The 16,328-nt window shown below is 43.6% G+C and overlaps 1 protein-coding gene across 1 annotated transcript in view; it reads left to right on the top strand.

Annotated features, from left to right (window-relative positions):
- Positions 1-16,328, top strand: part of CACNA1B (calcium voltage-gated channel subunit alpha1 B) — a 297,443-nt gene that overhangs the window by 202,048 nt on the left and 79,067 nt on the right. Inside the window, 1 exon segment of the mRNA XM_055720862.1 lies at positions 6,546-6,608. Coding sequence (XP_055576837.1) covers positions 6,546-6,608 — 63 coding nt within the window.

The following is a 16,328-nucleotide window of genomic DNA, read 5'->3' on the forward strand; positions in this document are numbered from 1 at the left end:
GTTTGAAGGAGTGCTGGGTTGAATAAAGTGATGTATGTGAAGAGTCACTGGTTTGTAGCTAGAAACATGGATTTGCATCTTCAGATGCAGGTCTTCTGCATGGATGTGGCCATATGCACAGACTCTGTGATACCAGAACCCTTAGAAAACATTGTCTTGTGGTCCATCTTTTCATATATACTGATCTAAAGTGAAGTGAAAAAATTATATGTAGGTGGAAATACTTGTCCATATGTTGCTGAGGTCAGTGCAGAGTTCTGCCTTCGTGGAATTTTAGCATCGGGACTACCAGCATCAAAAAATTTGGTCATGCATTTTACTGAGAGCTGCTGATGTTTTCCAGATCAAGCATAGAAAAAGAAATTTCCTGTCTAATTTTATTGCAAAGTATCTGAAATGCAGCAGGATCCCTGTTTGTTCCTTCAGTGTGAATCTCTTGAGACCTTTGTCACTGGGAGTTTAATCCACTTCATCAAAGACAATAGGCCAAATGGAGCCAGTTCATTATATGTGAAGGAAAAGAATGGTATTAATTTGGCTTTTTTATTCTTCTTACCATTTTACTCTGCTATTACCGCTTTAATCAGCTTCTATTTTCACCCTGTATGCTTGTTGGTTTTAAATATAATCCCTTTCTCACAATGATTTCCTGTCTGGTCTTGAAAAGAAGTAAAATGAGGATATTTACTCTTGTCCTTTGATGACTTTCCTGGTACTGTTGTTTTAAAATGGAAGATAATGCTGCTTATTCTTTAATCAAAAGCACGATGCATGTGAAGATTTCTTAGAAATAAGCAAAAAGCCCCCAGTTTAACGGAGCTAAGGTTTCTCACGACGTTGTTTGTTGCTTAAAATAACTTTATTTCATGATTTTTCACCAGGTTTGCACCTGGTTTTCTATATCACAGGGCCGGTTTTATGACCACAACTGAAAGTGAGTACAAAATTGTGGATCTCTGCTTATTTTGCCTCAGATTGTATCTGCCCAGTTCCCTACTGGCCGCATTTGTACAGGCAGGTAATTAGGGTGATGAATGAGCACATTTGGAAGTGCGGTCGGTCGCTTGCACATCTAGTAACCACAGCAACACCGCGCACGCCGGGGGGTTATCTCTGCTTTAGTGCCAGCCAGGGGCTTACCAAGCCACGCATGAAGCTCGCAGGGCTTTAGTTTGGGGAAAAAAACCATGTGTTAAGGTCAACAGGTTGATGACCAAATGGATGATAACATAGAGGAGAAGGCAAGGGAGAAGTTTGGTCTTTGGTGAGACAGAAATAGGTGTATGGATGGGTTGCTGGCTCATGATCCAAAAGGTATTTAATGAAAGCATGCCGAAGCAATTTGTTTAAAATAGAAATACACACATAGTGTACTCCAAAGATGCTTAACAGCTACAGCTTTTGGGTTTACAGCACCTATCCCTTAGATATCTCTATCCCATACAGTAGGGCTGATGATGGGGACCTATGGCTGAGAGCCAGATGTGCCCCATGACTTGGTCTCTTGCACTGTTACACTACACAGTGGTCCTGAAGAAGGAGCAGATGCTGTGTTGATGGCAGGGCTTCTCAGATCAAGCCTCTGATGCAACTCAAAGCTGAACATGCTAAGAATGAAAAAGTGCTGGGCATGCTTGGAAAAAGGATTTTTGGTGTATGGAAATATCACCGCAAGAAGCAAATGCCAGTAGTGCCTTGGTGCACCTAAGTGGGTGGTGGTGAGCAGGGGCTGGGAAAAACCGGGACTGAGCTGCCAAAGGCCTGCTGCAAAGGTGGGTCTGCTCTATCAGTTTATATTTTTGTTTTCTCCTAAGGAAAAATTGGTTTAGTTTTATAATTTTATTTTGGTTTCATAACATATGAAAATTATTTTCTCTAACAGGCATCATCTATAGCATGGATCAATGTTCTGAAAACATCAATGTTTTCTCAGTAGAGGAATCATTTTTTGCATCAATCCAAAGAGGTCTTTCAGGTGTTAGCAGAGGGTAGCATGACTTGCATTTCCTTCATCATGATGTTCATGTTCCCGGGATGCTTGTGCACTTCCCACAGAGATGGTAAAGGCGTCCTGGGGCTGAGGCTGGTGAAAAGTTATGTCAGTTGTTCTGCTGTTTCACCGACGAGGTGCTGTGCTTGCTGCTTTGCTTCTTTCTCTTGTCAGTCCTATATCAAGGACTGAGGGTGTGTATCTTCCCCTGAGTCTCCTTCCAGACCATTCCACACTCTGTAGTGTTGTATCTGCTCCCCTGCCTCTGCATTTTCCCTGTGCAAATACAGTGTTCTGTGCGCTCCTGTCCTGCAGTTTATCTGCACCGGTTCTTCTGCTCTCCTCTGCCATTCAAGCCTTTGACCTCCAGGAAACATCAATCTGTTATGTCAGGTGCAAAATATCATTTCCTAGGCATAAAAAGCCGGCTGCTGGTTTAGTGTGTCAGCCCACTCGGGGCGCCTGAAGAGGTACCTTCACCTTTACGCATGTAATAGCTGCTGCGTGAGCCACGGGGGTTTTATGGTTGATAGATGATGAAGCCCTACGGTCTCATGGGGATCTGTTTTAATAATATATTCATTATTACAGTGGCATTAAGATATCATCTGCCTTGCAACTGACTCAAAGTGCTTTATTACAATGTTCTACCTGCACTTGCTTTGTAGCTCCTACTTCATCAGTCTCCCAGGACTTTTTTTGTCTTCTGCTCCACCAAAGGGACTTCACGTGAACAGATTTGTCTGACCACAGTTTGTTTCTTCACCTGGTGAACTCTATCCTGAAGGGGCCTTTTTGTTTTGTGGTTTTTCAGGATTAAAAGCTAGGATGGTACATTGTTTTTCTCATTGTTGCAATGTTTGGTTTAAAACAGAATCTCTGTTTAACATGTGTTATTGCATTTTAATTTGAGCCCATTGTTTCATTCTTTTTTTTGTGATTTTTTTTTTTTGTTGTTTTTGTTTTCTGTTTAGCATTTTCCTTGCTTTGTTGTTTCTGGAGGTGAGTTTCTGGGTTTGTTCAGTTTGCCCAGCATTGTCTTTAAGACCCTCTGTTTCGTACAACATTTAAACCACTCAGCCTCTCAAACTGAGCGACTGTACAGACCGATGGGTCTTCAGAGCAAACCATCGGTGCAGCTTCCCTGGTGGCCAGAATGGAGGAGGGGGGGGTGGGAAAGGGGGCAGTTACACAGGCAGTGAGTGCGCAAAGCACTTTGTGATGCCCCTGTAAAGGTGCTGGTAGAAGGGAGAGCCATCAGGCTCGTTCCCATGGCTCATACAAAGACCCCAGTGCAAACACGGTTTGATTGTCTGGTTTTGCTAACCTGAAGCCTGAACTCCCCACACTGGGGTTCCTCATCCACCTTTTCTATTCCGGCCAGAGATGCACCAATGGCGTGTACAAAAGGGGCTGCAATAAGCACACCCAGCCCAGTGTGGGCCAGCAGACCAGCCGGAGAGGACACGAGCTGTGGCTGACCTGGCACCCAGAGCCCACCACATGTTTTCCAATGGCCTCTCTTCACCTTTTCTTGGGAGAAGTCTTAAAATACCAATCACAACATCAAACAGACACTAAATTTGTAGGAACCTGCTAGATAGTTAGGCTGAAGACATGCTGAGTGAAACTATCTGCATTTTGTAACTGATGGGATGTTTGCAATTCCACATGGTAATGGATTACAGTTGTAGCCAGACCCAATGAAATTATTTAAGGACAGGTATAGGGTGTGAGTTCTGGGTGGGAGAAGAACTTTCCAGATGCAGTGGATGAAACTTTGTTCACAGTGGCAGAGGCAGTTCATGCAATGTGGGCACTAGACCTAAATACAGTCTGCAGAATTGCCCCCTACCGTTTTTCGAAGTGACATGTGCTTCCTAGGACAGCCTTCCCACCTCTGAAGACCTCTTCATCTGTCCAGGCTCTGACTGGTTTCTGCTGGTCCTTCAGAAGGTTGTTCAAAGCAGTTTACATTTTAATTTCACGCCCACAGGTGGATACTGCCTGTTAATGTGAGCAAGTTGACTACTCATTAGACAAGTGCCAAGGGCAAATACAGGTGTCACATCTTTTCACAGTGACTTCTCAGAGTTGTCTGTCCCTTTTGTACAGGTCTGGGGATGAATGGGTTGGGGTTGGGGGGGTGGGGTTTTTGTGTGGGGAGTTGCTATGTTTCTCCAGGACATTTTCCATCTCAGAGGTTCCATATTTTCCTTTTGTGTTAGGAATACTGTGGTCTGTTTCCAAATCCCTGTTGGGCTGTTGGTACCCAACAAGACCCAGCAAGAAGTGTGCCTGAACACCCAGCCCATCAAACGTTCTGTGCTGGGTGATGTGTAGACTAGAAGAGGTGTTCTTTTTCTCTTGCTGGCCTGTGCTTACTTCCCTTGCCTTTTCCCCCTGAAGTGTGTTGATGTGTGAGGTACTGTGATTCCTCCTGTTAGCTTACCTTTTTGCCCTTGCTGTTGGTGGCATGGTCACTCAGCTACACCTAAAGACACTCCCTCGTACTCAGCCCCTCGCAGATGGTAAGTAGCATCAAGCAAAGCTCAAGTACTTCTGTCATTTTGATTTGGAAAAGGAAGCGGTCTTTGTTTCGTGGCTTTGCACCCCGCAGTTCCAGCAGAAATTTAGTCAAATTTATGGTTTTAAAAAAGCAGACTCCAGCAATGGGAGCAGAGGAGCGAACCTGGAGTGCTGCAGGACTTGCATAATGCTGGCTGGCCGGGTTACAAGGATACTTGGCAGGATCAGAGCATGGCCTCCGTCCTGCACTGCGCCAAACGAGGCAGGGATAAACACAGAGGTTCATTCAAGCTGCCTGCCGAGGGATGCTGAGATCTGCTTTCAGCAATTAAAAGCAAAATTTCCATGGGTATTGCACAATGTTGGTGCTGATTTTCAGGCAAACTAGGGCAGCCCAGTACATTCTCCTCCACCGTGAGTTTTCTACCTGTTTTGCCCAAGAAATTTCTTACCTATGCTTGAGGCATTTATGCAGTCAAGGGCTTGTTCTCTGCAGGTTTGAGCTGACACCCTGGGGGTTCAGCATCCAGCCGAAGAGTAAAGGGGTCCACAGCTTGAGCAACCTGGAAACAATAATTTTCTTGGCAAGCAAGCATGGCATCCCACCCCCACTTTGACTCCTGCTCCCCTTTCATTTGGCACAGTACAAATGTAGGAATACTGAAGTTTAGGCAAAATACTTTACCTGACTGTTGAGCAGATTTTTCTCTCCAAGCAAAACTTTTATGATGCCTTTCATAATTTGTTTTATATTCATTCCAGGTTTCTTGACCTCTGGATTGTTGTGTTATAGACTTTACCTGGGCCAACATTTCTGTTCAGAAGAATCCATTAATTTTAAATAAATTTTTATTTAAAACTCTCCTTACATGATAACCAAAGAACATTAGATTTTAACTGGACCTTCTGGTTGGCTAGTATTGATTGTTAACAGATTAAGAGTCTCATGGAAGCAGGAGAAAAAATGCTGGAACTGAAAAAGCAAATTCAGGAGGTGAATGGATTTTATTTTCAGTCTTGGGGAGGTTTCTTTGGATGATGTAGATTTATAAAAATTATTTATAACTATGAAAAAATTAACACCTCAAGCCAAGATATATCAAGATGTTTAAAATTCTGGTTTTCTGTAGATTCCTTGCCAAAGGAAGAATAAACTCCTTTTCTGTGTAATTCAGTGATTTCTGTATTTAGAACCCCCCACGTATAACAGTGTTTGTACAAACACTGGATGGAGGAGAATCTACAAAATTATTTGTGAACTGAAACAAGCTCCTTTCCATAACACGTGATGTCCTGCCCAAGCCGCAGCAGACCGATGGCTTTTAGACATTGTGAGCCACATTCGGACAATCTGAGCCCAGGCACATCCCCGTGCCTGTCAGAGGAGAGAGGTAGGTGCCACTGAAGAACAAATCCAAGGCAGGGACCGAGGAGAAGCAGCCTGGCACCAGCTGCTGGGGCTCAGGTCGATTTTTGGTTCTCTGGATGTGGCCCAGGGTCTTCCCTCCAGCCGGGCTCTTCTCCATGCTAAGGCTTCTTCCTTGTGCCATGGGGCCAGAGCAGGGATTAGCATCCTGCTCCCACTTGGAAATAATTATTTGCAGCACAGCTGTAAAAGCACTCACCACCTGTTTCTACAAAGACCTCTACCCTGAGGTCTTAAAGATGACTTCTGCGGAGGACTTTCATTGTGTGAGTATAGCGTATGGAGGCATAAAGTCCTGATATCATCGTGTGGCTTTTGGTTCACCTTTTGATTTTTTTCCCTTTTGGTTCTGTTTTTGATTCTTTGGTTGTTTCCCTGTTAACTACAAGGTGGTGTGTCTGTGGCTTCCACACTTTCTGAAGCTTGCCTGGTCTCCTACCAAGATGCACGCTGCAGTCTGCATTCGATAGGACACAGCCTGTATGAGTCTTTTCCCAATGTCTTTTATGGTTTCTCTTCTCTTCTTTTTTTTTTTTTTCCTTTTTCTTTTTCTTTTCTCACTTTTTGTTTTCTTTGTTTGTTTTGTTTTTGCATGTGCAGTTTTGTAAAGCAAACTCGAGGTACTGTATCTCGCAGCTCGTCAGTCTCCAGCGTAAATTCACCGTGAGTTGCTCTCTGTTACAATATTCAGTAAATGGATTTATGATTTATATCTCTACCTTTATACACCTCCCTCTTTCCCCTACTTCTGTTGCCTTTGCTGCCCCCTTGTTTTTTCCAAAATTCATTCCCATCATTGTAGAAAGCCTCCAGACCAGCATACGGTGGAAGGACTGGAAGGTGTGCAACATTGCCATATCATGCTTGTGATTTGATCATGAGCAACTCTGTAGTGTTTCGTACATTGACTGTGATCCCCCCCCCCCCTTCCTTCCTTCCTTCCTTCTTTTTTCTCCCATCCCCTTATTTTCCTTTGTTCCTTCCTTAACTATTTTCTGCCTTCTTCTGTCTGCCCTTATTTGATGGTTCGTCTTGTTCTCACTTGTGTTTTTGTTCTCTGTGTTTATTATGTGCTGGGCTGATGGCTTTGATGTTCCACCGGTGTTTGCACTTATGGTTCAATAGGAGAATGAGGGCCCACCATGAGTGCGCTCTGTAAATGAAAATTGGAGGAGGACTTTAAGAAGAAACTTCTGGAAATGGGGCCCAAGTGAAACCAAATTGGAAAACTCTACATAAACATCCTTGGGAAAGTTATGCTTGTGAGAGCGCTGGTTATGCCTGTGCTCTCTAACCTTCTTGAGCTGGACCTTAAAGCTACAGATATCAAAAAAATGAGGCACTCTGCAAACTCCTATGTACCCGTTGTTGAGCAAACACAGTGGTAGACCTTCCATTCGCTCCACGCACTTCCTAACAAACAAATCTTGCTGGCTTTGCTGTGAATCACGAGTGTGCTTTGACACCGATGCAGGTTTGTAGAAAATACCATGGTTCCTGCTGACTAATACAACAAAACTTGTCATCAGCTTCTCCTCAGCCCATCTTAGTGTCTTTGCTTTGGGTTATACTTTCACCGTTTGATGTTATCTTTCTTTAATGCTTTTGGAGAGACAAGTAAGTGCAATTCAAAACCGTGTGGGTTTGTCCTTACGTGCACCATAGCAGATACTAAAGGTGTGGTGAATCAAAGGAGGTTTTCCACCAGCTTCCTGACATCTTCCTTTTCCCCTGGGTGTTTTGGGGGTCCTTGTCCACTGGTGGATCTTACACCTGTTTGTATTAAAAACATGTTGATATGACGTGTGAGTTTAGCTTCTGTGACCAAGACTGAACTTTTGCGACTAACAAAAGTAGGTGTGACATGTCTGTGCTATGGTCTGAGATCTCATGGGGTTGGGACAGTGAAAATTAGGGGAATAAACTAGACCAAGGCAGCTTTTGACTCACTCCTTCCAATGCATTTTCTGGCCGCCTGGAGTCTTGACAGGCAGAAAAGTGCAGAGAGAGGTCTGCTGCCCTTTGGGTCTCTCCCACCTGCCAGGAGGGAGGGGAAGGTTAGTGGTGGTGATGGAGGAGAGGTGCTGCCCAGCTGAATTCATCCCAGCACAAGTTGCACCAAACCGGTCCAAGGCAATGTTTGCCCAACTAGGAATAAAGCCTTGGAAAGAATGAAGAATTTGACACCTTTTCCAAAGTTCCAGTAAGGAAGCTGCCTTTTAAAAGGGTTAAATCAAACTGCAGGTACTAAAATCCCCTTGGAAGCAGGATTTTTCTGTATTTGGAGGCGTCTCCGTTGAGGTCTGTTGCTCACTCCCCACCAGCAATAGAGTCAGTATAATAGAGGCTGCTTTTGCTGATATGACTCACATCTGTTCTCTGAACAGAATAAATTTTTACTGTAAAAGGCTGTAACTGAGGATTCTCATCCTCTTTAACATTTCTATGCACTGTCTGGGCAGTAATTTGTAATTTCCTATGCAAACCAAGGCTGTTTTTGATGGATGAGCCAAGTGTGCATTTTCTTCTTTGTGCATATCCAAAGAGCATTTCCCCAGCAACCCCCCTGGTTTTGGTTAAATAAATGACTGGACCCCATGGCAGTGTGCAATGCATGAAAGTACCAGTCATCACAGAGCATCAGTAGAGCCCCCCCTGAAGTGTAAAGGCATCTGAAGGTCTATTTACTCAGTATAAACTTCACGGTTAGAAATGTGGTTTTTATTGTAAATTCATATAGATAAACTGGAACAACTCCTCTTAGGGCCATGCAGGTGCTGTGGACTCTCATTCCCTGGATGAATATTAGTATGGGTTCCAGATGCCTTTATAGCTCTTTGTTTCTACCCACTGTGAGTGCTATTGCTGTAATTATACTGAATAGATAAGTGGTCTAATTTCTGTGCACAGATAAAAGTTGAGCAGTAATCTACTAATTGAAAAGAGCTTTTAAAGGTTCAAAAAAATCCCTGTTCCTTTTTCTCCCTTGGATTGCTCAAACAGCATAAAATACCATGTGCCTTTAATATCAGTAAGCACCAGGATCTGCAAAACCATGGTTATCTGTTCTGAAAGAACAAAGCTTATTCAAAAATCTTTTCAGATACAGAGGATTGGGTTATTCCCATGTTCTTTTTTTTTGATTATTTAAAAAAATATATTTCTAAGTTGCTAAGAAACTAAAGACAAAATACTAGAGCTAGTTTCTTAATTAAAAAAAAAATATCAAGGTGAGTCATTTTCTTGTGCTAATTCCAGCCTTTCATGCTATAACAAATTTGTGATACAAGCATGCAAGCAGTACAAAATAATTTTTTAATTTACTAAGGAAAGGTAATTAAATACAGTTATACTCTATTTCTTTAAGTAGATCAGCATTTATCTAAAATACATATTGAAATTGGCAACTAATTTATGTGTACACAGGTGATGATACAGCTAAGTGAATAATTATGTTGTATTTTTCCAATAGTATGTATTTAAGAGTTATGGGATGTTGAATTTTCATGTGAATCCTTATATTGCAATGGCTGATGAAACTGAAAATGCTCCATTTAGTAACTGGAGGTTTTCTTTGTATTGCTGTTCTTTATTGTTTGTTTCTAATAGGATCCAGAGGTGTCAGTCATTGCTTGGACATGAAAAATGGCATGTTCTTAAGACATTTTAGAGAATGGTAAATAAAGCAAAAGCCAGTGTGTCACAAGCCAGGGATGTTTTTTTTTCCCCCGAACTGCTGAACACCTGCACCTGCCATAGATTATTCCCCCCCCCACCCCCCACCGAACAAGACCTGGTTTTCTTTGGCAGCTCTTTCTTTCCCACCCCAACCATCACAGCATGTCTCTGCTGTATCCATCCAGCTATAGACAAGCTGATAGGGAACACAGGGAAATGAAAAAGCCTAAATATCTTCCACCAGGATGAATTTGTCATTTGCCATCCAAGAACCCAAGTCTTTCTTGATCTCTATCGCTTGCTTTTGTATATTCACTGTCTGGGCCATCTGCTTTATTTCCATCCTTACAGTGCAAAAAAGGGGCTGTGACTTCATTCCCTGATGGGTTTTGTCTCAGTTTTTATCAAAAGCTTGGAACTCATGGTGGGACTTGGGCTGTAGCAGGGTCTGGTCTGAGCCATTGCAGTGGTTAGGAGAGTGTGGCTTGAACAGTTCAGAGGAAAAAAATAATTTAAAGTAAATGTAATTTGACTGGGTTTCAGGAGAACTTAATGGTTCCACATATTTAACTTTGGTGTGTTTTCTGTTAAACCAGGCCATAGCAATGTGGCTTTGAAGTTTCATTTTTTGTTTTAACTTTTAACTCTCTCACCCTGTTATTCACCACTGAGGATGCAATTATTTGATCACAATTCATAACTGAAATACCAAACAAGTCTTGAGGTCTGAAAAGGGATCTAGTGACTAATGATAACAACATAACTTGAGGCAGGATAAATATTTTCTGGCATTTCTTAAGATCAGAATGTGCATAAAGCTAAGCCTCATATTTATACTTCTGGGATTAGTGTGTGATGTACTTTTGCCGAAAACAATTAGAAAATTCTTCTTACTAGAGCAATAGGGAGCAGCATGCAGGACAGTGAGTGTGGTTGAGTGAAATCATTCTGTTATGAAAAAACTCAAGCTGAAAGCAATAAAACTTTTGCTACATTAACACCAGGAAGCTTTGGCTTGCGTGAGCTTTCCATCACTTCAGAGCTGTACAAAACCAAGTGGCACAACTGCCTTCAAGCTCTAAGCAGCAGCATTTAACAGTTTCTGCTGCTCTTAGGAAATCGTGGCCACGGACATCTCATGGGACTGGTAGCAAAACGCTAGATCTTTCCTGACTTTTTTTTTTTGGTACACACCTTGGAAAGTTTCTGACTCTATGTTGGGCTTGCAGCTGCCAAGCCGTGCGTGCCCACATGCTCAGCAGCTCCTGAAGGACCTGCAGCGGCGCTCAGCTCTGTCCCCCTCGGGCATCTCAGCTTCTTCCTCCTGCTGAGACCAGTTACCTGTGCTCAGCACATCCTGTATCTGCAGCTCTCCAAACTGTCTACAAGAGCAAGTGAAGGGAGTGGAAAGTCAATCTGAGGATGACCATATATGAAAAAAAATCAAATGTTGCATTTAGTGAACTGTCTCGGTCTAAGAAGTTGGCATCTATGATAGTCTGAAAGGCATTTCCAATTTCAGTAGCAAGTTTCTGAACACAAGGGTGTGATATACAGCTAGTATTATATACTTAGACACATTATATAGGCTTAGACACATTCAAAATTTAGAGTTTCTAGCTAATAGACTTTAACAGGAATATTATGGAAGAAAATGTTTTCTTTCTGAGAAACTGCAATATCAGAAATTCTAATATATAAAAACAAAATCAAATTTAAGAATCATATTGGAAGAGACTGGGCAGTGTTTTGTGCAGCGGTCCTCGGTAAGGGTGTTTCAGTGCTGCGCACCATTGCAGCAGCTGGGTGGGAGAGCACAGTGCATCTCCCGATGGTGCTCAGGCAGGAGGTGGAGCTCATAAAGAAGAAAAGGTGCAAAAGCATCCAAGCGGCAACTCCCAACGTCACTGGGAAAGCAAATTCAAACACTAGTGGTGAGTTCATCTGAAAGAAAATTGGTTTATCAAACCAAACGGAGAGAAAGCGTTTGGTTTTGTGCATGCCTTCTTCAAACTAAAACTGCTTCACTTTATTTCCCGAGTGGAAAATTGAAACATGGGAGACACCTTCTCCATCTTTATGAACAGCAAATATGATTTTAGTGGAAAGGTTTTTGCATTGCATTTTGTGTTGAAACTGTATTTTAACAAGAAATTCCCTTTTATCTGTAATCAGAAGATATTGTTTCATACCCACAATCTAATATATAGGTATTTTTAACACCAAATTATTATGTTTGTAGTCAGCTTTCATTCATTATTTACTAAAGCAAAATTTTAAGGATTACATTGATGTAGCTGATTAAACCAGGAGTTCTGGGAAGCAAAGCCATTAACTCTGAAACAGTATTTTAAAAGATTGTGATAACAATATCTTTAATCATTAAGGAATACCCTAAGATTAGAATATGACTAAAATGTGCTTTCCTTTCTTGAATGATCTACACAGTGACTGGTCACATTTTTTATTTATACCAATATTAGTCACTGATTCATTCATATTAATTTTATTTGATTCTACAGGACTGGTATGGTTTTCTTCCCAGCCACAGGCAGGAATTGTTTGACTGCAGGCTTCTTAATCCAAGCAAAACCAGTGGAGCTACTCAGAGGCGTATTAGCAGTAACACCTACTAAACGTTTCAAGCCTAGAGGACCTGAAAACCAAGTGTATTGCCAGTACGCTGTACTGCAGACAGAAAATAGGGATGGGAAGTAATTGTAAAGAGAGTGAATTAACGTTAATCTTTGTACTATGTTTGTAAATCAGAAGCGATTATTGCAATCTTCTTAATGGATTCAGCAGGATTTTAAGAAGCAAATAGTGAACAGGATTTCAGATAAGGAGTTGGCTTCATAAATAGATAGTTTTCCCTTGTGGAAAAAATATTTGTTATCGCAAAGGCTCATTTTTTATCAGTTTGGGCAAGTCATGCTCCACTGCAGCGTATCGTGCTTGTGCTGTAGGTGGTTGGTGTCTGCCCCAGTTCATGCAGCCCCCAGTAACCAACTGACCCAAGCACTGGGGGAAGCAGAGGAAATGATTTTGCCCTGGCTGATTCCCATCACTTCTGCAGTTCTTTGTGTTCCGTGTGCACAGGCACTGTACCCTCGTAGGCAGGCAGTTGTAATGGAACTGGATTTTGTTTTACTGTGATGTTCCTGTTGTGCCATAAATAAGTTCAAAAGCTCTCCTCCACTAAGAAGTACAGCAGAGCAACAGGAGAGGAGAAGCTGTCGCACATGCCCATGTTCAGTTGCTGTGGGAACTTGCAGAACGTGAGTGTCATATAAATTTAATTGGACAAGCAGGTGACATGTTCCCTCCAGTAGCTGCTGCTTTGGCTCTGAAAACCCTAAACATTGTCCCTAGAGGGACCAACCTGTTCGATCGCTTTACCTCCATTTCCTACAGCTGACTTTATGTGCACTGTCACTTGCGCCTGATATTGTTGACTGATTTGAATATGATAATGAGCTTGCAGGCAGGCTTTGCATTTTCCTGATTGTGTTTTTACTGTGCTTCATATTTCTGAGTTTATTTGTGCGTGTGTGTGTGTCTTTTTATGAAGAAAAAAGAAAGAATGCAGTCATTACCTCTGAACCTCCTGCTCTTTGACTTGTTAGTAACCAAAGCCAGTGGGTGGCTGTGTGTTGTAGTCTTTTGACAATCACCTCTTCTGCTTGTGTCAGCGTTAAGGATGCATCTCATTTCTAGATGCTGAGAAATTCGAGTCTGTAATGTCAGTGTCTGATTTAAGGAAGGGATTTTAGCAAAACAGGCTTAGTTAATATGTGCATTACTTGGTTTCTGCAGATTCTCAGTGGTGTATGTACCTGGCAGCATCTTTCAGTTAGCCATGAGTGAAGTACAGTGGAAACTTTAGCACCTCAGAGATAATTTAAAGGCTGATTTATGTTCTTGGCCTAACTGAAACACAACTAAAAAAAAAAATCCTCTTGAAGTGATACATCTTGTGTCAGAGTCAGCAGGTTCTGAGTCTCTCCTCTGCACTGTGATGTATACCAGCCCTGCATCCTCAAGCTTCCTCCTCACCATACCCAGGCTGGTTTAGGAGATTTTCTTTATATTTTGGCTTTGATAGGCTCAGTGCAGGCACCGATGGAGAGGCTCTGTCCATGAAAGTTGCCTGATGATTCATTGTGTGTTTTACTTTGGAAAGTCTCTGCAGGGAGGCTGGGGCTTTGTGTCCCACCCCTGCGTGGTGCCTGCCTCCTGGAAATGGAGCACCGGGTGGTGCACGGTGAGCAGGCGGTTGGGCTCTTCTCTGTGCTCTTAGTTTTGTAGGTAAATCGAAGGCTTAAGTCAGCGTAAGGACAGTTTCCCAGCCCTAACTCGTTATTACTAGTTATCACTTCAGTGTTGACAGCTCGCTCTGGCTGTTCAAAGCACAAAACAGAAGCTGGTCCCCACCCCAAGGACTTTAACTATAAAGTGAGAAATGTCCCCTAAGAACAAATGTGCCTGGTGGCCCTCACCGAGGCAGCGCTCGGGGAGCTCAGACACGCATCGACACATCCCTGAGCTGTCTTGTTTTGCTGAGCCTGTGTGCCGAAGAGAAGGCTTGTTTTTGTAGCCCAGTTCAGTTCAGTGCAGCAGATCTGGAGCACTGCAGAGCAAAGCACTCTGTCTATCCCGGAGGATGCACGGGACAGCCCGGGATGCCTGTCCCAGGCAGCTCTGTCTCTCTGTGCCCATCTCTGCTGACTGCAGAGAGCTGCACATGCAGAGTGCGTGGCTTCTCATGGGAAATCCTTGTACCGGGTGGCAGGTCTGGGCAGTCAGAGGGTTTCTATGTTGCTTGTTAATTCCCCATAAAACCAAATATACTTGCTGATGAGTGATGGCTTTTCAATCTTTTGTAATGTTGAACCAAAAAGACATGGTAAGGTATTGCCTGCTCTGATGAGGCTGTTCATCCTTGTGCCACAGTTACTGGGACAGCCTGGGGGTGCTCTCCTCTGATGAGGAGCCTGCTCTCCCTTCGATGTGGGATTTTTGGTGAGTGGGGCTCTAACTGATGTCCCCAGTAACTTCAGGTATCATTTTTGTTTAGAACTGTGATTTTTGTCTCCCGTTCTTCTGCTGTGGTGTAAACGGGGCACTCAGCTGCTGGAAAATTAGTCCAGAGTGCAACTCTGGGCAACGGGGGATGTAGGTTTTTAGTTTTGGTGATTAGCTCTGCTCATTCTGATTTCTGGATTAAGTCAGATTCCTTCACATCTGCCTGGGTGCCCTCATCCCGTCTGCAGTGAGCTTTTAAGTAGCTTTTTGTCTTTTTAGCAGAACCAGGCAGCAGCACCTTCTGCAAAGCTGCAATCCCCCAGCAGAGCTGGGAGATGCAAAGCCTTTCCGACAGCTCCCACCGTGCGACATGAGCCCGTCTGAACGCCGCCTCCCCCAGGGTCTGCGCACAGCAACAGAGCCTGACAGTTCAAATCAGCACATACACACACAAAAGCTGCTTTCTTCTGTTGTCAGGGGAGCCCAGAAAATACATAGGGAAAAGATGTCTGCCTCCCGCGCGGGCTGGGCGCTGGTGAGCCCCACGCGGCCCCTCCAGCTGCAGAGGGCAGGCTGATGTGTAGTGAATGGAGACATCTGAGCAGGCTGGTGGAAGGAAAATGGTTTTCCTGTCTTTGTCAGAAGAAGTTTCATTAAGGAAGAAAATGGGTGCTGATCCTCCACCAGGCTAAATCCAGAAATCCATCCTGGAAGCCAGTGGGTTTACTGTGATTTCATGCAAAAGCAGCATTTGACTTGCAGTCTTTAGGAGGAAAGAAAAAAAGCTGTCCCTTCCTGCACTGGCCAGGTAGCGACCCATTGGCATCTGGTGGTCAGAAACCAAGTGCTGTGCTGGAAAATCAAAGCATTACAGCAATGCCAGTGGATGTACCCTCATCATAGTAGATGCCAGAGGCAGAAAAGGGTAGGTCTCGTCAGAGGGTGAAGGTGTTCTCATCACATCTGCATCTATGGATGACTCCCCCAGTCCCTGGGGTCTTTTGACTGTACACAGAACTGTTTTCCTTTCTCACTTGTACTTTTCCAGACTCTGGTGATGCTTGGGCTGGGTGGTCCATCCTCACCTTGGAAAGTTGCTGCAGGTTTAGAGCACCAGCTCTCCTGTGCCGTTAGCCAACGGGCCAGCACAGCCCAGAAGGTGACCCCCCGGCTGTCTGTAAGGGGAAGGGGCTGGTGGCAGGGCAGTCAGCCGGGGGTCCTCGAGGGCAGATTGCATTTCCCCTCGCTCCTCCTGCCAACCTAACTTCTCTTTCTCACTGCTAATCTGCTCATCCAGGCATTTCCAGGCAGGGAGAAAGGTGCTGTTGACTGTGGGGCAGCCTTGTAGGCTGTTCAAAAGCTCTGGTTGTACTAGACCATTTTTGTGTGCTGAGACTCTAACTCTTCAGACTATACCTGAGGCTTCCAGCGGGGATGGCTACCTACTTTGTAGAAATCAAGAAAACTCCTTTCCAGAGGGCCTGTTTCATAGTGCCTAATGCATATGGGGGCAAACTAACACTGATGATCCTGCTGCCTTTCCCTGCTCATGTTCTCCACCAGCCATTTTCTCTCCATTCCTACAATTTCTCTGGCTCAACCCTCTAATCCCCCGTCTCAGCTGAAGTTTTCCTCTTTTTTTTTTTTTTTTTTTTTTTTGGTTGTTTTTTAGGGAATCGC

The sequence above is a fragment of the Falco cherrug genome, chromosome 9, assembly GCF_023634085.1.
Source record: "Falco cherrug isolate bFalChe1 chromosome 9, bFalChe1.pri, whole genome shotgun sequence".
Taxonomy (NCBI): Eukaryota; Metazoa; Chordata; class Aves; order Falconiformes; family Falconidae; genus Falco; species Falco cherrug.